Raw genomic sequence first — 25,707 nt, 5'->3', positions numbered from 1 at the left:
ACTCCCCCAACATTGGGAACACGTTTCCTGCCCCTAACGTGTCCAACCCCTTAATAATCTTATACGTTTCGATAAGATCCCCTCTCATCCTTCTAAATTCCAGTGTATACAAGCCTAGCCGCTCCAGTCTTTCAACATATGACAGTCCCGCCATTCCGGGAATTTATCTTCTCCAAAGGCCAGGATCTAGATAAATATATCAGATGGCACGCAAGATAGCTTCAAAAAGAGGTTGTGTGCACACGGTAGCTCTCCGCAGGTCTTGCAGGGTTTGTTTTAATGAGTGACCTCTGTGCTCCATTGTGATGTATTCCATTCTACACAAGGAGATGACTAGGGTTGCCAACTGTCCCGTATTCGCCGGGACATCCCGTATTTTGGGCTAAATTAGTTTGCCCCGTACGGGACCACCCTTGTCCTGTCACCGCCCCGCGTGCCCACGTGACCTCACCCAGCCATCGGCCACGTGCTCCCGCTCCACCAATGGCGGCCGCCGCCATTGGTGGAGCGGGAGCACGTGGCCGCTGGCTGGCTGGCTGAGGTCCCGTGGGCGCGCGGGGCGGTGAGGTCACCCTTTGTCCCATATTTGGGAGTGAGGAAGTTGGCAACCCTAATCATGAGGGCGTAATTAATCACGATTAGTCGTATGTATATTAGGCCCATTTCTAATTCCAGCATTTGTGGCTAGAAATGTCACCAATTAAGTTTCTTCTCCCCCCAGGAAAACTGATTAACTTGGAAACTCCGTCCTTCTGCTTGGAAATTCTCAGATGGCTCTGGTAAGTTTTTGTGGCACGTTAAGAAAAAGCAATGTATCTAGGGTTGCCAACTGTCCCGTATTAGCCAGGACATCCCGTATTTTGGGCTAAATTGGTTTGTCCCGTACGGGACCGCCCTTGTCCCGTATTAGGCCCGGGGAGGGGCGCTGTCGGCCCAGGGGTCCGCTGTAGGCCCGGACACCGTAGGCCCGGAGGCCGCAGTAGGCCCGGACACTGTAGGCTAACGGAGTGTGTTCGGGGAGCGGGGCCGAGTGTGTTCGCCTAACGGAGGTTGTGTAGCAACCCGCCTCCCTGCCCCCAGCCCGGGCGGCCGCCATTGGTGGAGCGGGAGCACGTGACCGCTGGCTGGGTGAGGTCACATGGGGCGCGGGCGGTGACGTCACCTTTTGTCCCTTATTTGGGAGTGAGAAAGTTGGCAACCCTAAATGTATCCCACAGCTAAGTAAACAAGGTATTACAGCTCATGTAATACACATTTCAATAACTCAGCAGCTGTGTAAACCTTTTAGGCCACCCATGTGTTTAAAGAACCTGGCTGTAGTTTGCTCGTGTCCGCGATATTGTGGCTCTGCCCCTGAAATAAAACAGCTGCTTCTATTCAGACACAAGATGCCGGAGTAACTCAGCGGGCCAGGCAGCATCTTTGGAGAAGGAATGGGTGACGTTTCGGGTCCAGACCCTTCTTCAGACTGAGAGTCAGGGGAGAGGGAGACTAGAGATATGGAAGGGTAAGGTGTGAAAACGCAGATCAAAGGGGCGACATGATACGGGCTGCGCGGTGGCGCAGCGGTAGAGTTGCTGCCTTACAGCGCCTGCAGGGCCGGAGAACCAAGGGTTCGATCCCGACTGCGGGCGCCGTCTGTACGGAGTTTGTACGTTCTCCCTGTGACCTGCGTGGGTTTTCTCCGAGATCTTCGGTTCCCTCCCACACTCCAAAGGCGTACAGGTTTGTAGGTTAATTGGCTGGGTATAAGTGTTAATTGTCCCTGGTGTGTGTAGGGTGGTGTTATGGTGTGGGGATCGCTGGTCGGTGCGGACCCGGTGGGCCGAAGGGCCTGTTTCCGCGCTGTATCTCTAAAACTAAACCTAACTAAACCAAGCTAAAGGGGAACGACGATCAAGGAAATGTAGAATGGTACATTGAAGATGGACACAAAAAGCTGGAGTAACTCAGCGGGTCAGGCAGCATCTCTGGAGAGAAGGAATGGGTGACGTTTCGGGTCGAGACCCTTCTTCGGACATTGGTAGCTGAGGGGCAGGTGACAATGAGGCATACAGTCAGTGGGGGGGGGGGTTCATTAGTTTACCAGGCAGCTCCAGTTGTAGGAACTGGAAGCGGAGACTCTGCCTCAGGTCACGAGCTGAGATCTCGCTGGCTGAATCTCACACAGTGTTGTTAAACACTGCCAGCAAGCTCAGAGAGAGAGCCACCCTACATGCCAGAACGCCTCTTGAAACTATAAAGGAGAAGGTGGCATTGTGAGAAAGAGGCGGCAGGGCCTGTGGCTGATCGTGGGCAAGGTTTACATCACGCTGCTGACCTCACACCAAGGCGTAGTCAAACTGGCCCCTCTCCAGCCCATCCTTGCCGTCTAACCAGGAGGAGGCGGGCATCCTGCTGTAGGGGTCCAGCAATATCCGGAAACATCGCACCACCAGGATGATCAGGAAAATGAGCAGGAAAATCACAAAGACAAAGACGGTTTTCTGCTCGGCCCCCATGGGGACGGAGTGGGCCGAGCCCCCGGCCAGGTAGGTGGGCCAGGACGCCGACAGCTCGTCGTCCACCGTGGACAGGTCATTCATGGCGGCAGCAGCATCGTTCATCGCCCGCTCCTCCCCTGCGCGCGGTTTTACAATGGGCTCTTCTGAATGTCCGCTTGTCACCAGCCTGCCAGGGTCACACCAATCCTCCAGCCTCCAACGCCCGCTCTGCAAAACAACAAACAATCCTTCAGGATTGCTGCAGAACCCGCCACCTTCAGCTTAGTATATTTTGGTTTGGAGACACAGTGCGGGCGGGAGCAGGCCCTTCGGCCCACCGAGTCCACACTAAACAATGGTCACCTGTTCTGTGTTATCCCAGTTTCGCATCCTACGCACGAGGGGCAATTTACAGAAGCCAATTAAACACTGCACGTGTTTGGAGTGTGGGAGGAAGCCGAAGCACCCGGAGAAAACCCACGCGGTCACAGGAAGAACATACAAACTCCGAAAAGACAGCGCTCGTAGTCAGGATCGAACCCGGGTCTCTGGCGCTAGGATTGCCAACTGTCCCGTATTAGCCGGGACATCCCGTATATTGGGCTAAATTGGTTTTATCCCATATGGGACCGCCCTTGTCCCTTATTAGGCCCGGGGGGCGCTGTAGGCCCGGACACTGTAGGCCCGGACATTGTAGGCCCGGACACTGTAGGCCCGGACAATGTAGGCCCGGACACTGTAGGCCCGGACACTGTAGGCCCGGACACTGTAGACCCGGACACTGTAGGCCCGGACACTGTAGGCCCGGACACTGTAGGCCCGGACACTGTAGGCCCGGACACTGTAGGCCTGGACGCTGTAGGCCCGGACACTGTAGGCCCGGACATTGTAGGCCCGGGGGCCGCTGTAGTCCTAGAAACTGTAGGCTAACGGAGTGTGTTCGGGGAGCGGGGCCGAGTGTGTTCGCCTAACGGAGGTTGCGTAGCAACCCGCCTCCTGGCCCGGGTGGCCGCCATTGGTGGAGCGGGAGCAGGTGGCCACTGGCTGGGTGAGGTCACGTGGGGCGCGGGACGGTGACGTGATCCTTTGTCCCTTATTTGGGAGTGAAAAAGTTGACAACCCTACCTGACGTCGTACGGCAGCAACTCTACCGCTGTGCCATTGCCTCGTTAGGGACGATGCAAGAGCCCCTCCTTCACCCAGTGGATTTACATTCCTGCACACGCCACTGTTTGTTCATCAGCAGGCTGACACACATTCCATCAACATGTTTAACTCTCATTCTTGTCTGATTCTCCTTCCTTGGTGCAGACATGCTAATGCTGACAACCATTTCCCTAGTCGTACTGTCTAGAATCCATTCCATGCATCAACTCAGATGATGTCAAGCAGCCATGGCCATCACGTTTAATCCTGACCCTGTTCAAAACAAGTGTCCCACACCTGTACTTATCTGGAAATAGACACAAAATGCTAGAGTAACTCAGTGGGACTGGCAGCATCTCTGGAGAGAAGGCATAGGTGGAGAATTGGGTCGAGACCCTTCTTCAGACTGAGAGTCAGGGGAGAGGGAGATACAGATGTAAGGAAATGTAAAGTGTGAAAACGAGACCTCAAAAGAGTTTTAGTATATAGGTGACAGGACACGACGTACGTCATTTAGGCCATTTAGAACGGAGATGAGGAAAAACTTTTTCACTCAGAGAGTTGTGAATCTGTGGAATTCTCTGCCTCAGAAGGAAGTGGAGGGCAATTCTCTGAATGCATTCAAGAGAGAGCTGGATAGAGCTCTTAAGGATAGCAGAGTCAGGGGGTATGGGGAGAAGGCAGGAACGGGGTACTGATTGAGAATGATCAGCCATGATCACATTGAATGGCAGTGCTGGCTAGAAGGGCCGAATGGCGTCCTCCTGCACGTATTGTCTATTATCTATTGTCTATTGAGACCCTTCTTCAGACTGAGAGTCAGGGGAGAGGGGAGACACAGATGTAAGGAAATGTAAAGTGTGAAAACGAGACCTCAAAAGAGTTTTAGTATATAGGTGACAGGACACGACGTATGTCTCCAATTCTTCTAATGTATCTTTGGAGAAAGTAATTCACTGAACCTCGACCATTATGTCAAACAGCACATTAACTGCCTGCCAGCCGATAATTAGCTGACCTTCATCAACGTGATACACTTTGTCTAACTTCTGTTAAGTAATAGGCACAGAGTCTCTTGCCCAGAGCAGGGGAATCAAGAGCCAGTGGGCATAGGTTTACAGTGAAGGGGAAAGGTTTTGTGGGGAATCTGAGGGGTAGCCTTTTCACGCAAAGGCTGGTGGGTGTACGGAATGAGCTGCCTGTGGAGGTATCGCAACGTTTAAGAAGCAATTAGACAGATAGAAAACATAGAAAACATAGAAAATAGGTGCAGGAGTAGGCCATTCGGCCCTTCGAGCCTGCACCGCCATTCAATATGATCATGGCTGATCATCCAACTCAGTATCCCGTACCTGCCTTCTCTCCATACCCCCTGATCCCTTTAGCCACAAGGGCCACATCTAACTCCCTCTTAAATATGGCCAATGAACTGGCCTCAACTACCTTCTGTGGCAGAGAATTCCACAGATTCACCACTCTCTGTGTGAAAAATAAAACTTTCTCATCTCGGTCCTAAATGACTTCCCCCTTATCCTTAAACTGTGACCCCTTGTTCTGGACTTCCCCGATAACGGGAACAATCTTCCTGCATCTAGCCTGTCCAACCCCTTAAGAATTTTGTAAGTTTCTATAAGATCCCCCCTCAATCTTCTAAATTCCAGATAGATGGATACGGCAAATTTTGAGGGACGTGGACTTGAGGTCGAAGATTTTTCCAATAGTGTTTTACAGGCCAGGTAATTGTCAATCCCATCTCCAGCACGTTAGGCTCCTGCCAATGTATGAAGCCAGGGTGTGATGAGTTCTGGAACAAAGTGATCCTAGGCAGATCCTAAAATGGCCGAAACTGGTTATTGATGAGTGTTGCCTCTTAGCACAGTTGACAGTCTCTTCCATCACATTACCCGATGGGTGAAACTGGACAGCAATCGATGTCGATCAATAGGGTTGCCGACTTCCTCACTCTCAAAGGAGGGACAAAGGGTGACCTCACCGCCCCCCCCCCCCCCCCCGCGCCCCACGTGACCTCATCCCAGCCAGCGGCCACGTGCTCCCGCTCCACCAATGGCGGCCGCCATTGGTGGAGCGGGAGCACGTGGCCGCTGGCTGGGATGAGGTCACGTGGGGCGCGGGGGGCGGTGATGTCACCCTTTGTCCCTCCTTTGGGAGTGAGGAAGTTGGCAACCCTACTAATTCTGGACAAGGGCGGTCCCGTACGGGACAAACCAATTTAACCCAAAATGCGGGATGTCCCGGCTAATACGGGAAAGTTGGCAACCCTATTGGTCAATGAACACAAGGATTTTCATAAGTTCATACGTGATAGAAGCAGAAATAGGCCATTCAGCCCATCAAGTCTACTCCGCCATTCAATCATGACTGGTCTATCTTTCCCTCTCAACCCCATTTTGCTGCCTTCTCCCCGTAACCCCTGACACCCGTACTAATCAAGAATCTATCAATCTCCACCTTAAAAATACCCAATGACTTGGCCTCCACAGCCTTCTGTGGCAAAGAATTCCACAGAGTCACCAGCCTCTGGCTAAAGAAATCCCTCCTCGTCTCCTTTCTAAAGGCACGTAAATGGACATTGACCATTTTAACTGCACATTTGTTACCATAAGTTAAGGAAATGTTCAATTACCAATCGAACCAAATGTTCGATTAAAATCAATCCACTGAAGTTAATCAGTTAAAATCAATCCACTGAAGTTAATGAAACCGCCTTACAAGACACAGATCCTAAACACCAAAGACTGTTGTTCGGCCTGGGCTAGTTGGGCCGAAGGGCCTGTTTTCACGCTGTATGATCTATGATTCTTACACATTTCCCATTACGTTGGCATGGAGTTGAACAGTCACCTACGTTGCCTCATGGAAGCAACATAAAAGTATATATTTTATTTTAATTATTGTCAATTAGGAGATCACTTTTAACCCTGCCCCTCTTTTAGTTTTGGGCGGCACAGTGGCGCAGCGATAGAGTTGCTGTCTCACAGCGTCAGAGTCCCGGGTTCAATCCTGACTGCGGGTGCTGTCTGTCTGTGTGGAGTTTGTACGCTCTCCCCGTGACCGCGTGGGTTTTCCCCGGATGTTCTGGTTTCCTCTTGCACTCCAAAGACGTACAGGTCTGTAAGTTAATTGGCTTTGGTAAAACTTGTAAACCGTCCCGAGTGCGCAGGATGGGTCAGTGCAATGGATGATCGCTGGTCGCCATGGACACACAAGGCCGTAGGACCTACTTCTACGCTGCATCTCTAATATGTGAACTCTAAAGGCTCTTTAAAGAGGAGGTAAAGGTAGCAAACAAATTTATCTGTCACTGAAAGGAAGCATGCAGGTACAGCAGGCAGTGAAGAAAGCCAATGGAATGCTGGCCTTCATAACAAGATTTGAGTATAGGAGCAAAGAGGCCCTTCTGCAGTTGTACAGGGCCCTAGTGAGATCGCACCTGGAGTACTGTGTGCAGTTTTGGTCTCCAAATTTGAGGAAGGATATTCTTGCTATTGAGGGCGTGCAGCGTAGGTTTACTAGGTTAATTCCCGGAATGGCGGGACTTTCATATGTTGAAAGACTGGAGCGGCTAGGCTTGTATACACTGGAATTTAGAAGGATGAGAGGAGATCTTATCGAAACGTATAAGATTATTAAGGGGTTGGACACGTTAGAGGCAGGAAACATGTACCCATTGTTGGGGGAGTCCAGAACCAGGGACCACAGTTTAAGAATAAGGGGTCGGCCATTTAAAACGGAGATGAGGAAAAACTTTTTCAGTCAGAGAGTTGTGAATCTGTGGAATTCACTGCCTCAGAAGGCAGTGGAGGCCAATTCTCTGAATGCATTCAAGAGAGAGCTAGATAGAGCTCTTAAGGATAGCGGAGTCAGGGGGTATGGGGAGAAGGCAGGAACGGGGTACTGATTGAGAATGATCAGCCATGATCACATTGAATGGTGGTGCTGGCTCGAAGGGCTGAATGGCCTCCTCCTGCACCTATTGTCTATTGTCTATAATTTTGTAGTTTAATTGGCTTTGGTAAAACTTGTAAACCGTCCCTAATGTGTATAGGGGGGTGTGAGTGTAACAGGGACCGCTGGTTGGCGTGGAACCGTTGGGTCGAGGGTCTGTTTCCACGCGTTTTAGAAAGCAACGAGAAAACAGATATGATGAAGGAAAAGATCCGCTAACGTTTAAGACTGTGCAGGAAAGAACTGCAGGTGCTGGTTCAAACCGAAGATGGACACGAAAAGCTGAGGTAACTCAGCGGGACAGGCAGCATCATCCGGAGAGAAGGAATGGGCGACGTTTCGGGTCGAGACCTTCTGAAGAAGCTTTGTGTGTCTATCTGATGTTTAAGACTGGCTGATTTGCAGACATTGAGTTAGCTTGCGTCGTGAAGTGGAGAAGCACTTGCACACTATGACTCAGTGCACTGAAGTAAAGTGAGATCTGGAGCCAAGGTCACTGTGGCTTGAGCCCCACAGGTAGACGTGGCAAGTCAGCCAAGATCAGCATCTACCGCACAGCTCAGACACAAACTCACAAATATTACTGCCGCGAAGAATGGAATTTAAAAGAGTTAGGTAGAGCTCATGGGGCTAGCGGGGAATCAAGGGGTATGGGGAGAAGGCAGGTATGGGGTACTGATTGTGGATGATCAGCCATGATCACAATGAATGGCAGTGGTGCTGCCTCGAAGGGCCGAATGGCCTCCTCCTGCACCTGTTTTCTATGTTTCTATGTTTCTATGTTTAGAGGTGCGGGGCCAAAGATTAGTGCTGCCCTTCGGCAGAATCCAAACAGCCTTCCCTCAGAGTAACGTGCCTCAGGGGCAAGTGGCAAAGAGGCAGCACGTGAGACGATCGACTTCAATTCCATCCGAGGTGTGGAAAATAATGGAAACGTCGCAAAATTAAACGGAAGTCGAGGGTCCAATGGGAAAACTGAAACTGGAACATAAAATGGTAGAAACTCCTCTACGGCAACAGCAGACAGAGACACTGTTAGCCCTTTAAGTCCGAGACTTTAAGTTTGTCAGAGTTAGAGAAGAGGTAAAAGGAGTGAGTTAGACAATAGGTGCAGGAAGAGGCCATTCGGCCCTTCGAGCCAGCACCGCCATTCAATGTGATCATGGCTGATCATTCTCAATCAGTACCCCGTTCCTGCCTTCTCCCCATACCCCCTGACTCCGCTATCCTTAAGAGCTCTATCTAGCTCTCTCTTGAATACATTCAGAGAATTGGCCTCCACTGCCTTCTGAGGCAGAGAATTCCACAGATTCACAACTCTCTGACTGAAAAAGTTTTTCCTCATCTCAGTTCTAAATGGCCTACCCCTTATTCTTAAACCGTGGCCCCTTGTTCTGGACTCCCCCAACATTGGGAACATGTTTCCTGCCTCTAACGTGTCCAACCCCTTAATAATCTTGTACGTTTCAATAAGATCTCCTCTCATCCTTCTAAATTCCAGTGTTTGCAGTTTGCAGTCGTATTGAAGGTAAGGTAAGGGGAGGGGGTGGGCAGAGCAATTAGAGGGATAGAGTGACACAGTGTGGAAACAGGCCCCTCGGCCCAACCTGCCCTCACTGGCCAACGTGTTCCAGCCACGCTAGTCCCACCTGCCCGAGCTTGGTCCATATCTGCAGAGGGTCTGATGATGCAGTCTGGGATGCAGCCAGGGGCCGTCATCGTTGGAGGGAAGGCAAGGTGACGACTGCCTGTCCTTCAGATCGTTGCCAAGATCCGCTCCAAGCTGTCAAGTGCATTACCATGGTGCGGTGATGCTGCACAGGCCAGGGACTGATGTCAAGATGAGAGTGATTATCCAGTGCCAAGCCAACGTTGACTCGGGAATCAAACTGTGTGACAGACTACAGGCTGGAGCCCCACATACACAGGCGTCCGCACAACAAGACTCTACTGTTGGTCTGAAGAAGGGTCTCGACCTGACACGCCACCTATTCCCTTTCTCCAGAGATGCTGCCTGACCCGCTTAGTTACTCCATCATTTTTGTGTCAATCTCCGGTGTAAACCAGCATCTGCAGTTCCTTCGTACACAGGACGTATGATGGGCATTTGACGGCACTGGGCCTGTACTCGCTGGGGTTTAGAAGGATGAGGGAGGGGGGGAACCTCATTGAAAGAAAGTTACCGAACAGTGTAAGGCCTGAATAGAGTGGACGCGCGGGGGATGTTTCCACTAGTGGGAGAGTCGAGGACCAGAGGGCACAGCCTCAGAATAAAAGGGGTGTACCTTTAGAAAGGAGATGAGAAGGAATTTTAATCAGAGGGTGGTGAGTCTGTGGGATTCATTGCTACAGACGGGCAGTGGAGGCCAAGTCATTGGGCATTTGTAAAGCAGAGAACGATGGGTTCTTGATCAGTACTGGTGTACGAGGTTATGGGGAGAAGGCAGGAGAATGGGGTCAAGAGGGAAAGATAGATCAGCCAGGATTGAATGGTGGAGTAAACTCAATGGGCTGAATAGTCTAAATCTGCTCCTATGATTTATGAATTTATGAAGACTCACCTATTTCTAGCCCCCCCCCCCCCCCCCCCCACCGATATTCTTTCCTCTGATTTCACAATTTGCAACTCTTCAAACCTTTTGTCTCACACTTTCTGTTATTTTACCTCTTGCATTTGTTCCAACATCTGCCTATCAAACCCCCACCTCCCCCCCCCAGCTTGTGTTCACCTATTACCTGCCGTACTTTTTCCAACCCCTCCTCTCTTCCAGCTTTCTGCTCCCCCCCCCCCCCCCACACAATCAGTCTGCAGAAGAGTCTCGACCCAAAACGCCACCTAGCCACGTTCTCCAGGGATGCTGAGTTACTCCAGCACTTTGTATTTTTTTATAGTTACTCCAGCACTTTGTGTCTTTTTTTTTTGGTAAACCAGCATCTGCAGTTCCTTGTCTCCACCCTACTGTTATCGGCGGTACACGGTAAAATCTGTCCGTCTGCTGATTGCGGGAGGGCAGGATGGAGCGGGAAGTCCCAGTAAACATGTATAGGAAGGCAACTTCAGATGCTGGTTTAACCTGAAGATAAACTCCACAGCATGCTGGAGCAACTCAGCGGGTCAGGCAGCATCTCCGGAGAGAAGGAATCGGGTGACGTTTCGGGTCGAGAGCCTTCTTCAGACATGAGGCAGTAAGCATGAACAGAAACATGACCCACGTCTCTCTCTCTTCACTAACTGACGAACCCCTTTTTTAGTATGAAACAACTTACAGTATGCAAACGCAGGATTCACACAGCAGGAGCATCTGTAACTAAAAAAAAAGAAAGGCATTTAAAATTCAGGCAGCAAACTTTCATAATTATCCGTCCACTCAGCATGGCATCAACACGAAGTGAAAATAAAAATACACTGCAGATGTTGGAAAACTGAAATTGGAACGAGAAATGGTGAAACACCTCAGCGGCACGGTGGCGCTGCGGTAGAGTTGCCGCCTTACAGCGAATGCAGCGCCGGAGACCCGGGTTCGATCCCGACTACGGGCGCCGTCTGTACGTTCTCCCCGTGACCTGCGTGGGTTTTCTCCGAGATCTTCGGTTTCCTCCCACACTCCAAAGACGTGCAGGTTTGTAGGTTAATTGGCTTAGTAAATGTAAACAAATTGTCCCTAGTGGGTGTAGGATGATGTTAATGTGCGGGGATCGCTGGTCGGCGCGGACCCAGTGGGCCGAAAGGGCCTGTTTTCGCGCTGTATCTCTAAACTAAACTAAAGCAACAGCAGCAACACTGTTAACGCTTCGAGTTCGAGACCTTCCGTCAGAGTTAGAGGAGAAGTAGAAGGAGTGAGTGAAGGCGAGGGAGGGGGCTGGCCAGAGCAATTAGAGTCAAGGAGTGATACAGCGTGGAAACAGGCCCTTCGGCCCAACTTGCCCATACCGGCCAACATGTCCCAGCTACACTAGTCCCACCTGCCTGCATTTGGCCCATATCCTTCCAAACCTGTCCTATCCATGTACCTGTCTAACTGTCTCTTAAACACTGCGATAGTTCCTGCCTCAACTACCTCCTCTGGCAGCTTGTTCCACACACCCACCACCCTTTGTGTGAAATGGTTATCCCTCAGATTCCTAAGAAATCTTTTCCCCATCACCTTAAACCTTTAGGTCCTCGATTCACCCACTCTGGGCAAGAGACTCTGTACGTCTAATGTCCTTGCTATTGAGGAAGTGCAGCGTAGGTTCACGAGGTTAATCCCTAGGATGGTGGGACTGTCATATGAGGAAAGGTTGGAAAGACTGGGCTTGTATTCACTGGAGTTTAGAAGGGTGAGAGGGGATCTTATTGAGACGAAAAAAATCATAAAAGGACTGGACAAGCTAGATGCAGGAAAAATGTTCCCAATGTTGGGGGAGTCCAGAATCAGGGGCCACACAGTCTAAGAATAAAGGGGAGGCCATTTAAAACTGAGGTGAGAAGACACCTTTTCACCCAGAGAGTTGTGAATTTGTGGAATTCTCTGCCACAGAAGGCAGTGGAGGCCAATTCACTGGATGAATTTAAAAGAGATTTAGATAGAGCTCTAGGGGCTAGCGGAATCAAGGGATATGGGGAGAAGGCAGGCAGGGGTTACTGATTGTGAATGATCAGCCATGATCACAATGAAATGACGGTGCTGGCTCGAAATGGCCAAATGGCCTTCTCCTGCACCTATTTTCTATGTTTTTATCTATGTTTCTCTCTTCCCCAGTTCTGACTCAGTCCCTGGTCTCAGACTTGAAACATTAACTCCATTTCGCTTTTTACTGAGACGCAAGGAACTGCAGAGGCCAGTTTAGAAAAAAACGCAAAGTGCTGGAGTAACTCAGCGGGTCAGGCAGCATCTCTGGAGGATTGGATAGGGCTCCATCTTGGATGTGTGGTGGCTGATGTACAGTAGGCACCTCATGTTGAAAGGATTCACAGTCGAACAGCTTCCACCCCTCAATACCGAGTGGAAGCAACTCATCCTCAATCTCAAGGGACTCCTCCTCAGAAGAAGATGTCTTTGAAGTCAAACATTCTTCAGTGTTTTTGTGCAGAGAGTCAAAGCATTTTTTTTAAAAGGCCCTTTGAAGGATATCAGAGGCTAGAATAATTATTTTCTGACCATCTCATTTTTAATTCATAAATTATTATGAAAAGCAGCATGGGGAAAACCGATGAAGAAAAATTATTTTAATTGCTTCAGTTTGAGCTAACTAGAGAATATTAGACTTTGAGAGCCTTAAAATTGGCCGCTCCCTCTTCTCCCATCGGGCAAAAGGTACAGAAGTGTGAAAACGCACACCTCCAGATTCAGCGACAGTTTCTTCCCAGCTGTTATCAGGCAACTGAATCATCCTACCACAGCCAGAGAGCAGTGCTGAACTACTATCTACCTCTTTGGTGACCCTCTCACTATCTTTACAAAATGCTGGAGTAACTCAGCAGGTCAGGCAGCATCTCAGGAGAGAAGGAATGGGTGACGTTTCGGGTCGAGACCCTTCTTCAGACTGAAGAAGGGTCTCGACACGAAACGTCACCCATTCCTTCTCTCCTGAGATGCTGCCTGACCTGCTGAGTTTCTCCAGCATTTTGTGAAATAAATACCTTCGATTTGAACCAGCATCTGCAGTTATTTTCTTACTCTCACTATCTTTGATCGGACTTTGCTGGCTTTGCCTTGCACTAAACGTTATTCCCTTACCATGTACCTATACACAGTAACTGGCTCGATTGCAATCGTGCATTGTCTTTCCGCTGACTGGTTAGCACGCAACAAAAGCTTTTCACTGTACCTCGGTACGCGTGGCAATAAACTGAACTGAACCCAACTAAAATGAAAAACAGTCTGGTTTTTGTTTAACCAATGGAAAGGTTTTCAGTTGTATATAAATTGAATGCAAATTAATAAGCAAATGAGGAATAAATGAGGAATAAATAAATGAGGAATAAATAAATAAATGAGGAATAAATGAGGAATAAATAAATAAATAAATAAATAAATAAATAAATAGATAGATAGATAGATAGATAAATAAATAAATAAATAAATAAATAAATAAATAAATAAATAAATGAGGAATAAATGAGGAATCATACTTTGCGGTTTTCCTGGAGCTCCTTGATGCTGACCATCACTTGAGGGTCACATCTGCTAATGAGCCAGCGCTGAAACAGGCCCTTCGGCCCAACTTCCCCGTGCCGCCCAACATTCCCCATCCACATCAGTCCCGCCTGCCCGCGTTTGGCCCGCACCCCTCTGTACTTCCGCTATCCATGAATACGTCCATGAAATTCCAGCTTGCTGATTTGATTTTCCCCTCAATGCTACATTTTCCATTCTAGCCTCCCTCACAGCGCCAGAGACCCGGGTTCCACCCTGACTACGGGTGCTGCCCGTACGGAGTTTGTACATTCTTCCCCCGTGACCAGTGGGGGTTTTCTCCAGGATCTCCGGTTTCCTCCCACACTCCAAGGACGTGCACATTTGTAGATTAATTGGCATGGTAAAATTGTAAATTGTCCGTAGCGTGTGTAGGATAGCATTAGTGTGCGAGGATCGCCAGTCGGCGCGGACTCGGTGGGCCGAAGGGCCTGTTTCCACGCTGTATCTCTAAACTAAACTAAACTGAATCCTAGCTTGTAATTTGCCCTTAATGGCCTTGTGATGATGATCCCTTTAAACGCCATTGTATCTAAACATCATTGGTCCTGTACCTCCCCTCTCCATTTATAATGTATTAAGAGTAAAACAGCACCAAACAAGACCCTTTTGCCCAACGTGTCTATGCCAATCATCAAGCACTCCATCCTGCACTAATCCTACCCTAATCCCACTTAACTCATAAATTCTAGGAGCAGAATGAAGCCATTCGGCCCATCAAGCCTACTCCAATCATGGCTTTCCACTCATATCTTTCCACTCAACCCCATTCTTATGCCTTCTTAGATTTGTTTAGATTTAGAGATACAGCGCAGAAACAGGCCCTTCAGCCCACCGGGTCTGCGCCGCCCAGTGATCCCCGCACATTAACACTATCCTACACCCACTAGGGACATTTTTTTTTACATTTGCCCAGCCAATTAACCTACAAACCTGTACGTCTTTGGAGTGTGGGAGGAAACCGAAGATCTCGGAGAAAACCCACGCAGGTCACGGGGAGAACGTACAAACTCCGTACAGACGGCGCCCGTAGTCAGGATCGAACCTGAGTCTCCGGCGCTGCATTCGCTGTAAGGCAGCAACTCTACCGCTGCGCCACCGTGCAGTAACCTGCACTAATCAATTCACCAACTTCACCAAACGTTTCCATCAGCTTCCTCGACTTTCACCTGCACACTAGGTTAACTGGGTTGACTTATTATTAACCTAAAGTGGCCAATTAATTGGGCAGCAACCCAGTGCTCTGACTTTCATTTTTTCTAACTTCAAGTAACCCCTGCACTCCCTCTCTCTCCATCCCTCCCCCACGCAAGTCGCACCAGGTTCTCGTTCTCACCCAGCAAACAGCTGACACTGGACTGCTTCTTCCTTTATCATCGGTACTTTTTTGCATATAGACAATGGACAATGGGTGCAGGAGGAGCCCATTCGGCCCTTCGAGCCAGCACCACCATTCAATGTGATCATGGCTGATCATTCTCAATCAGTAACCCGTTCCTGCCTTCTCCCCATACCCCCTGACTCCGCTATCCTTAAGAGCTCTATCTAGCTCTCTCTTGAATGCATTCAGAGAATTGGCCTCCACTGCCTTCTGAGGCAGAGAATTCCACAGATTCACAACTCTCTGACTGAAAAAGTTTTTCCTCATCTTTCATCCATTTGATCTGTATCTCTCTACATCACTGACTATATCTCTCGTTTCCTTTTACCCTGGCTAGTCTGAAGAAGGGTCTCCACCCAAAACGTCGCCCATTCCTTCCCTCCAGAGATGCTGCCTGTCCCGCTGAGTTACTCCAGCATTTTGCGTCCATCTTCAGTTTAAGCCAGCATCTGCAGTTCCTTCCGACGCAGCTGGTTTTAGAACATGGGCGTTCAGTCCTCAGTGAGGTTATGTTATGCTTCTCCATGGAAGTCAGATTGGTCTTCTAGACTGTTTAATGACTTTTCTGTGCCAACTGCAAGGCAGCATTGGTAAAGTGCCAATCCCTTCACCAAACACTGCATAATTGGAGATCACAGACCAGCCTTGAGGCGGATGAGAAGGCAGCCAGCCCCTGGGTATAAATAACGAGGAGAGGGGAATAAGCTTAACGATGCTCTAATCCCAGATAGCACACAACTGATTCTAACAGCGATATAAAGGATTTGGAAAGGGCGACGTTTCGGGTCGGGACCCTCAGTCTGAAGACGGGTCTCGACCCGAAACGTCACCCATCCCTTCTCTCCACAGATGCTGCCTGGCCCGCTGAGTTCCTCCAGCATTTCGCGATACCTTCGATTTGTACCAGCATCTGCAGTTATTTTCCTACACAACTTAGAATGAGGAAAAACGTTTTCAGCCAGAGAGTTGTGAATCTGTGGAATTCCCTGCCACAGAAGGCAGCGGAGGCCAATTCAAGAGAGAGTTAGATTTAGCTCTTAGGCCTAACGGAATCAAGGGATATGGGGAGAAAGCAGGAACGGGGTACTGATTCTGGATGATCGGCCATGATCATGTTGAATGGCGGTGCTGCCTCGAAGGGCCGAATGGCCTACTCCTGCACTTACTTTCTATGTTGGTATGTTTCTAATTGACAATCTCAGAAAAGATTAAACGACATCTCATTGTCCTGTTGCAATAGCTGGCCAATTCAGGCTTTCAAAACATAGAACATAGAAACATAGAAAATAGGTGCAGGAGTAGGCCATTCGGCCCTTTGAGCCTGCACCGCCATTCAATATGATCATGGCTGATCATCCAGCTCAGTAACCTGTACCTGCCTTCTCTCCATACCCCCTGATCCCTTTAGCCACAAGGGCCACATCTAACTCCCTCTTAAATATAGCCAATGAAATGGCCTCAACTACCTTCTGTGGCAGAGAATTCCACAGACTCACCACTCTCTGTGTGAAGAAATGTTTTCTCATCTCGGTCCTAAAAGACTTCCCCCTTATCCTTAAGCTGTGACCCCTGGTTCTGGACTTCCCCAACATCGGGAACAAACTTCCTGCATCTAGCCTCTCCAACCCCTTAAGAATTTTATATGTTTCTATAAGATGCCCCCTCAGTCTTCTAAATTCCAGCGAGTATAAGCCTAGTCTATCCAGTCTTTCTTCATATGAAAGTCCTGCCATCCCAGGGATTAATCTGGTGAACGTTCTCTGTACTCCCTCTAAGGCTAGAATGTCTTTCCTCAGATTAGGAGACCAAAACTGTACACAATACGCCAGGTGCGGTCTCACCAAGGCCCTGTACAACTGCAGCAGAATCTCCCTGCTCCTATACTCAAATCCTCTTGCTATGAATGCTAACATACCATTCGCTTTCTTCACTGCCTGCTGCACCTGCACGCTTGCTTTCAATGACTGGTGCACCATGACACCCAGGTCACGTTGCATCTCCCCTTTTCCTAATTGGCCACCATTCAGATAATACTCTGCTTTCCTGTTCTTGCTGCCAAAGTGGATAACCTCACATTTATCCACATTATATTGCATCTGCCATGCATTTGCCCACTCGCCTAATCTATCCAAGTCACTCTGCAGCCTCCTAGCATCCTCCTCACAGCTAACACTGCCCCCCAGCTTCGTGTCATCCGCAAATTTAGAGATGTTGCATTCAATTCCCTCGTCCAAATTATTAATAATATATTGTAAATAACTGGGGTCCCAGCACTGAGCCTTGCGGTACCCCACTAGTCACTGCCTGCCATTCTGAAAAGGACCCGTTTATTCGTACTCTTTGCTTCCTGTCCGCCAACCAATTCTCTATCCACCTCAACACTGAACCCCCAATACCGTGTGCTTTAAGTTTGTACACCAATCTCCTATGTGGGACCTTGTCAAAGGCCTTCTGAAAGTCCAGATACAGTCGACTGGTTCTCCCTTATCCACTCTACTAGTTACATCCTCGAAAAATTCTATAAGATTCGTCAGACATGATTTGCCTTTCATAAATCCATGCTGACTTTGTCCGATGATTTCACCACTTTCCAAATGTGCTGCTATCCCATCTTTAATAACTGACTCTAGCATTTTCCCCACTACCGATGTTAGACTAACTGGTCTATAATTCCCCGTTTTCTCTCTCCCTCCCTTTTTAAAAAGTGGGGTTACATTAGCTACCCTCCAATCCTCAGGAACTACTCCAGAATCTAAAGAGTTTGAAAAATTATCACTAATGCATCCACTATTTCTGAGGCTACTTCCTTATGTCATTGATTTTACTGGACCAAACCATTATTGATCAAACATTGTTTCCTCTCATTACAGTGGTGGTCAAGGGTCTTCAATATCGACAGGATGTTTAAATCACAGGGTGGCTGGTGACAGGATCGACTCTGCCTCCAATCCAGAGGCAGTTCATACTCTGCAGTGGCACGTGCCAGCGTTAAAACATAAAACATTGGCACTATTTTCCCCATTTTCCATTTGATGAGTATACTCTGCAGATGCCGACAGAATGCAGAAGGAAGGGGGACTAAATCGTTCGCCATTCAGTATCAATAAGGTCACAAGTGATCGGAGCAGAATTAGGCCATTCGGCCCATCAAGTCTACTCCGCCATTCATTCATGGCTGATCTATCTCATGGCTACAAACTCCGTACAGACAGCACCCGTGGTCGGGATCGAACCGGGTCTCTGGCGCCACAAGCGCTGTAAGGCAGCAACGTTACCGCTGCGCCACCGTGCCGCCCCACACATTCGATGAAAAGTTGTTCATGTTCATACGGTCATAAGTAATAGGAGCAGAATTAGGCCATTCGGCCCATCAAGTCTACTCCGCCTTTCAATCATGGCTGATCGATCTCTCCCTCTCAACCCCATTCTCCTGCCTTCTCCCCACAACCCTGACACCCGTCCTGATCAAGAATCAATCGGTCAGTCTCCGCCTTTGTAAATATCCATTGACGGCCTCCACAGCCGTCTGTGGCAATGAACTCCACAGATTCCACAAACGTCCCAAGGTGCTGGCTCTCCTGTGGTGAGCAGCGTTGGCGAAGAATATCAGAATCCCAGGAGAGCCGTTCACCCATCGTGTGCCCTGCTATCCCTCAATCCTGCGTCTACGTAAAGAGCTGCTGGAGGAGGTAGTTGAGGCAGGTACGAGCATAACATTTAAGATATTATAAGACAATAACTGCAGATGCTGGTACAAATCGAAGGTATTTATTCATAAAATGCTGGAGTAACTCAGCGGGTCAGGCAGCATCTCAGGAGAGAAGGAATGGGTGACATTTCGGGTAGAGACCCTTCTTCAACATTTAAGAGATCATTTGGACAGGTACATGGATAGGAAAGGTTTCGAGGTTTATGGGCCAAGGGTAGCCTCAGACCCCAGGTAGCTGATTTCCGTCAGGGCACTGGGATGGACTGGGAAGGAGGGGGGAAACACTAAGCAGGCTCTTGCATCCAACGTCTCCCCGCCAGCACGTTTCTGTGGCCATTGATCAAGAAAAGTAACGTCCTCCATGTCTGAATTCCTTGTTGACGTTTACTTTGAGTATTGGCGGCTTAGTCATTGAGTTGCACGGCTTGGAAAGAGGCCCTTCGGCCCAACTTGCCCGTGCCGACCACCGTACCCCAACAAAAGCTTTTGGGTTTTTTTTGGCCTGGCCAAGCTGGCCGTCCGCGAGTCGCGGCGCCAGGCGGACGAGGGCTCTGCCCGAGCCAGATGCCTGCCCCTTATCCAGGGTTACATAGGCACCCGGGTGGTGTTAGAGAGGGACACGGTTGTTTAGTAGTTAGTTAGTATATTGTAACATAGTTGTCTGAAAATTAGTGTCCAGATAATTTGGTGATTTTGGACTATGGGCGTGTTACCACGGTTTTGTTTTGTATCGTGATTGTAATTAAATAAATTACTTTTGTCAATAATTTTTTTAAAGCTTTTCACTGTAACTCGGTACATGTGACAATAATCTAAACTGAACTGGGTTGACTGCAGTGAGGGCGGGTGGGACTCGGGAGATGGGCCATGTTGGACGGCGCGGACACGTTGGGCGAAGGGCCTGTTTCCACACTATACGACTCAACGACTTAGGCCACCTGCTTGGTGTTCACCTTCCTTCCTGGTTAATCTCCACTGTTCCGACAGACATCAGCTAACTCAAAGCAACCTGGGGTTACACCTACACCAAATAGACATTAGACATCGACACAGAATATAGGTGCAGGAGGAGGCCATTCGGCCCTTCGAGCCAGCACCGCCATTCAAAGTGATCATGGCTGATCATCCACAATCAATAACCCGTGCCTGCCTTCTCCGCATATCCCTTGATTCCACTAGCCCCTAGAGCTCTATCTAACTCTCTCTTAAATCCATCCAGTGATTTGGCCTCCACTGCCCTCTGTGGCAGAGAATTCCACAAATTCACAACTCTCTGGGTGAAAACGTTTTTCTCACCTCGGTTTTAAATGGCCTCCCCTTTATTCTAAGACTGTGTGGCCCCTGGTTCTGGACTCCCCCCCAACATTGGGAACATTTTTTCTGCATCTAGCTTGTCCGGTCCTTTTATAATTTTATACGTCTCTATCGGATCCCCCCTCTCATCCTTGGAAACTCTTAGATCAACAAAGCTTTCAATCTACAGGAAAGATAGACACAAAATTTAGAACTGAGATGAGGAAAAACTTTTTCAGTCAGAGAGTTGTGAATCTGTGGAATTCTCTGCCTCAGAGGGCAGTGGAGGCCAATTCTTTGAATGCATTCAAGAGAGAGCTAGATAGAGCTCTTAAGAATAGCGGAGTCAGGGGGTATGGGGAGAAGGCAGGAACGGGGTACTGATTGTGAATGATCAGCCATGATCACATTGAATGGCGGTGCTGGCTCGAAGGGCCGAATGGCCTCCTCCTGCACCTATTGTCTATTGTCTATTGTCTAAAATGCTGGAGTAACTCAATGGGACATGCAGCCTCTCTGGAGAGAAGGAATGGGTGACGTTTCTTCAGACTAAGAGTCAGGGGAGAGGGGGACATAGAGATATGGATGGATAAGGTGTGAAATGGAGAGATCAGAGGGGAACAGGCTCAGGAAATTGTTGAATGGGATCATTGTTGGCTGAGGGGAGCGTGACAAAGAGACACACAATCAGTAAAATCTAATCAGGAGGTCAGTGAAACTAGTCGGAGAACCAGGATGGGGGAGGGACGGGGGAGAGAGGGAAAGCAAGGGTCACTTGAAGTTAGAGAAGTTAGAGAATGTCAGAGTGTGTAAAACCGCCCAAACAAAACATGAGGTGCTGTACCTCCAATTTGCGTTGGGCCTCACTCTGGCAATGGAGGAGGCCCAGGACAGAGAGGTCAGTGTGGGAATGGGAGGGGAGTTAAAGTGTCCGGCAACTGGGAGATCACGTAGGTTTAGGCAGACTGAGCGGAGTGTTTGAGCGAAACGATGGTCGCGCCTGTGCTCGGTCTCGCCGATATACAGGAGCCCACACCTGGAACAGCGCATATAAAGTAGACGAGGTTGGAGGTGGTGCAAGTGAACCTCTGCTTCACCTGAAAGGGTTGTTGGAGTCCGGGGGGGGGGGGGGGGGGGGGGGGGGGGGGGGGGGGGGGGGAGAGGTGTAGGGACGGGTGTCGCATCAGCTGTGGTTCCGGGGGAAAGGCATGAATTTGCAGAATCCAACACTCAGACCCGTGCCGGTCGAGGTCTCAGCCAGCAAGCGTCTCTGTAGACAGCGTCCGAATGCGTGGGCGAAGGCTGGAAAAAAACACCTCTCCAGTCCTGTTGGTGTACGGCTTCTGTTATTATACAGCCAACACCAACACACTAATCTACAAGTCCTTCCATCCCTTTACCGAGAAACTAAACACATCTAAAACATCCGACCATGCAGAAATGTGTGTTAAAACAACACGTCAAAGCAGTCGACCATCTTCACATTCATTGTAGGGTGGAGAAACATGTTTGCAAAAAGACAATTTTTCAACCAAGACATCTGTCCCTTCGAAATTTGTAGAAACTGAAGAAGGGTCTGGACCCGAAACATCGCCCATTCCTTCTCTCCCGAGATGCTGCCTGACCCGCTGAGTTACTCCAGCATTTTGTGCCTACCTTCGATTTAAACCAGCATCTACAGTTCTTTCCGAGAGATTGACTTTGGGAGTTAATCCAGCATTTGAGTCTTTGCTGTTGTAAACCAGTATTTGCACGTCCCGGTGTCTACGTTTTATACTGTGGCCACGCCCGTCGGGTCACGTTGTCTGGTATTTTTTCTCAGATGCGAGCAGTTTATTCTCAAAGAGCTCAATTCGGTTAAAACGACAGATCCAATTGAACAGGAAAATGGATGCAGTTAACAGCGAGGGTTTGGTTTCAGATTTAAAAGGAGCATTTGACGAGTCAAGAGATTTGCACCTCTTAACGGCAAAGCCAGCCCACCTGAGATTTTGTAGAGTGTTCTTCCAGAGTTCCCAGTTACACAGCAAACAACCACACACAACCTGTTCACAGAAGTATATTTAAGGAATGACCATTATTCCGGTGCCATAAGTATATATAAGAAAATAACTGCAGATGCTGGTACAAATCGATTTATTCACAAAAGTGCTGGAGTAACTCAGCAGGTCAGGCAGCATCTCGGGAGAGAAGGAATGGGTGACGTTTCGGGTCGAGACCCTTCTTCAGACTAATTCTGGTGCCACTTGTTTTGCCAGATTCAGCCAGAACTATATTGGGATTACATTTCTTTCGTGATAACGCACGCACCCACAAGAGAAACCCACTCGCAAAATAAAATGGTACAAATGCGTGAAGGAGAGTGTCCAAATGAAAGCTTTGCACACTTAAAACAGGAAAGGTCACGTGAAGGAAGAAAGGTAGACACAAAATGCCGAGTAACTCCTGGAGCGGGTCAGGCAGCATCTCTGGAGGGAAGGAAAGTCTGAAGAAGGGTCTCGACCCGAAACGTCGCCCATACCTTCTCTCCAGAGATGCTGCCCCGACCCGCTGAGTTACTCCAGCATTTGTACCGACGTCTGCAGTTATTTTCCGACGTGAAGGAAGAAGATCATCTTATAACGGAGAGACGGGTCACTGTTCCCTGAACCCACCTGGTCTAATCACGGCCCCTGGATCTTCACCGAGGATGATGGGCACAGCTTTGCCCCGTCTGTGTGTGACACACGCAACACGGACAAACTAATGGGATTAAAAAATCAGATACGGCTTTAAAAAAAACCCACCCGAGTTACACGACAGAGATGAGAAGACAGCAATTGTGGGCATCAGACGGCAGTGACTTCCCACTCCAGCTCCCGACTGACCAACCCTGATGCCATCTAGATGCCACTCACCATCCCAGGAGCACATCCAGCCCTCTGGTTAGCTCAGCTACCAATCCCAGCAAAGACCTGACAATTGCCCTGTGGGAAGGCAGATTACTCTCTCTGAAACCCCTCCCTCACACCCACCCTCCTCCCCTCTCTCCCTCTCCATCCTCCCTCCTTCCCTCCCTCCCTCTCTCTGTCTCCCTCCTTCCCTCTCTCTCTCACCCTTTCTCGGTCTCCCTCCGTCCCTCTCTCCCTCTCTCCTCCCTCCCTCTCTGTCTCCCTCTCTCCCTCGTTCCCTCTCTATCTCCCTCCCTCCCTCCCACCTTCCCTCCCTCCCTCACTCCTCCACCTTCCCTCCAATCCCTCCCTCACTCTGTCTTCCTCCCTCTCTCCCTCCCTCTTTTCCTCACTCTCTCTGTCTCCCTCTCACCTTCCCTCTCTCCCTCCCTCTCTCTATTTCCCTCCCTCCCTCTCCCTCCCTCTCTCCCTCCCTCTCTCTCTCCTTCCTTCCCACCCTCCCTCCCACCTTCCCTCCATCCCTCCCTCCCTCTGTCTCCCTCCCTCTCTCCCTCTCTCTGTCTCCCTCCGCCCCTCTCTCTCTCTCCCTCTCTCTCTCCCTCCCACCTTCCCTCCATCCCTCCCTCCCTCTCTCTCCCTCCTTCCTCTCCCTCCCACCTTCCCTCCATTCCTCCCTCCCTCTCCCTGTCTCCTCCCTCTCTCCCTCCCTCTTTCCCTCACTCTCTGTCTCTCTCTCACCCTCCCTCCCTCCCTCCCTCTCCCTCCCTCCCTCCCTCCCTCCCTCCCTCTCTCTCCCTCCCTCTCCCTCCCCCTCCCTCTCCCTCCCACCCCCTCCCTCTCCCTCCCTCTCCCTCTCCCTCTCCCTCCCTCCCTCCCTCCCTCCCTCCCTCCTCCATCCCTCCCTCTCTCCCTCTCCCTCCCTCCCCGGTCTGTTCACCTCCCAGCCTAACCCAAGCTCACAGGGATGCAGTAGGATACAGTGTGCAGGAAGATGCTGCTTTAAGCCGAGGGTCGACACTAAAGAGCTGGGCAACTCAGTGGGACAGGCAGCAGCCAACACGCCAACCTCCCACCCAGAGAGGCTGCTGCCTGACCCCGTTGAATTACTCCAGCACTTGGAGCCTGTGTTCATGACAACTGGGCGCAGAAAGGCAATCTCCCAGTGAGGTGGAAAGTAACGAGCAACAAATTGTGTTTGCAAAAATAAAATTAAGATAACCAATCTGCATTGAAGGCAAGTTGGAAATTAAAATCTCACCTTAATGGTGTCTGCGGTCCGCCACGAAGTTTGCTGGGAGATGGGAGGAGAGCGATGGTCAGAGAAGGCACCACCTCAAACACAGCTACTGCCTCAAGCAACACAGCTCCAGCCAGGTCTGGAGATTTAAAACGCAGGCGATCAGATCCAGACTCCACACCTCCTCCCACTAAACACAAATACAATCCCCCGCTGCTTAGTTTAACCCAGTGACTGCCCGCGATGTGGCCAGCTTCTCCAGAGACTTTCATTCAAGGGAACTGTTGATCCCACGGCACCGGCTCTCTCTCTCTCTCTCTCTCTCTCTCTCTGTCTCTCTCACACACACACTCTCTCACACACACACACTCTCTCTCTCTCTCTCTCTCTCTCACACACACACACACACAATCTCTGTCTCTCTCTCTCACCCACAACCTCTCTCTCTCTCTCTCACTCCCTCTCTCTCTCACACAATCTCTCTCTCTCTCTCTCTCTCTCTCTCTCTCTCTCTCTCACACACACAACCTCTCTCTCTCTCTCTCTCTCTCACACACACACTCTCTCTCTCTCTCACTCCCTCTCTCTCTCACACACACACACACTCTCTCTCTCTCACTCCCTCTCTCTCTCACACACACACACACAATCTCTCTCTCTCTCTCTCTCACACACACACACACAATCTCTCTCTCTCTCTCTCTCTCTCTCTCTCTCTCACACACACAGCACACACAATCTCTCTCTCTCTCTCTCTCTCTCTCTCTCTCTCACACACACACACACTCTCTCTCTCTCACATTGAGTTTCACTGTCTGTGTCACCCATTATCACCTCGCCCCCCACAGCCAACAATGGACCATTGTGGGCCCCACCCTTCCTTGATCATCCTTACTTTTGGCATATCTTTCATTCATCGAGACACTAAAACTCTCGTTTGTTTGTTTGTTCCTGAACTACAGCCAAAATGGTACATGATAGCGCGACAATGTTAGGCCCACCTTACTCACCGTCGTCCCTTTGGTGCTCATGGAAGAAGCTTCATCGAAATCGGTGTTATGTTTTTAAGTTATTCACATTTTAAAGTTTAAATCTATCTCCTTGGGAGGGAGGGATGGGAGGGAGGGAGGGGGAGGGGGCGGAGGGAGGGAGGGGGAGGGGGGATGGAGGGATGGAAGGAGGGAGGGAGGGAGGGAGGGAGGGGATGGAGGGAGGGAGGAAGAGAGAAGGAAGGAGGGATGGAGGGGGGAGGGAGGGAGAGAGGGAGGAAGACAGAGAGAGGGAGGGAGGGAGAGAGGGAGGGAGGGAGGGAGGGAGGGAGGGAGGGTAAGGGGGTTGAGGGGGATGGAGTGGGGGGGGAAGGGGGGGAGGGCGAGTGGAAAGGGGAAGGGGAAGGTCGGCGCTCCAGTCACTGGTTGTTCA

General features: G+C 49.8%; 1 protein-coding gene across 5 annotated transcripts; it reads right to left on the bottom strand.

The window, feature by feature from the left end:
• Nucleotides 1–541: 541 nt before the first annotated feature.
• Nucleotides 542–24,853, bottom strand: LOC144607291 (cortexin-1-like). 5 transcript variants are annotated; one of them, XM_078424023.1, is made up of 4 exons: nt 24,307–24,853; nt 22,812–22,899; nt 10,863–10,903; nt 542–2,711 (listed from the first exon to the last, which is right to left on the bottom strand). In XM_078424023.1, exon 4 carries the CDS (start codon nt 2,604–2,606, stop codon nt 2,322–2,324), a length of 285 nt encoding a protein of 94 aa, XP_078280149.1. In that variant the 5' UTR covers nt 2,607–2,711; nt 10,863–10,903; nt 22,812–22,899; nt 24,307–24,853; the 3' UTR covers nt 542–2,321. The 5 variants fall into 5 exon arrangements, with proteins under 5 accessions (XP_078280149.1, XP_078280150.1, XP_078280151.1 ...); XM_078424024.1 differs by lacking the exon at nt 24,307–24,853 and adding an exon at nt 23,055–23,154; XM_078424025.1 differs by lacking the exons at nt 22,812–22,899; nt 24,307–24,853 and adding an exon at nt 22,944–23,028.
• Between the last annotated feature and the right edge of the window lie 854 nt (nt 24,854–25,707).

This window comes from Rhinoraja longicauda, chromosome 28, assembly GCF_053455715.1.
Source record: "Rhinoraja longicauda isolate Sanriku21f chromosome 28, sRhiLon1.1, whole genome shotgun sequence".
In the NCBI taxonomy this organism is placed as follows: domain Eukaryota; kingdom Metazoa; phylum Chordata; class Chondrichthyes; order Rajiformes; family Arhynchobatidae; genus Rhinoraja; species Rhinoraja longicauda.
Note: the sequence above shows the minus strand (reverse complement) of the source record. Positions and strands in the feature narration are given on the sequence as shown.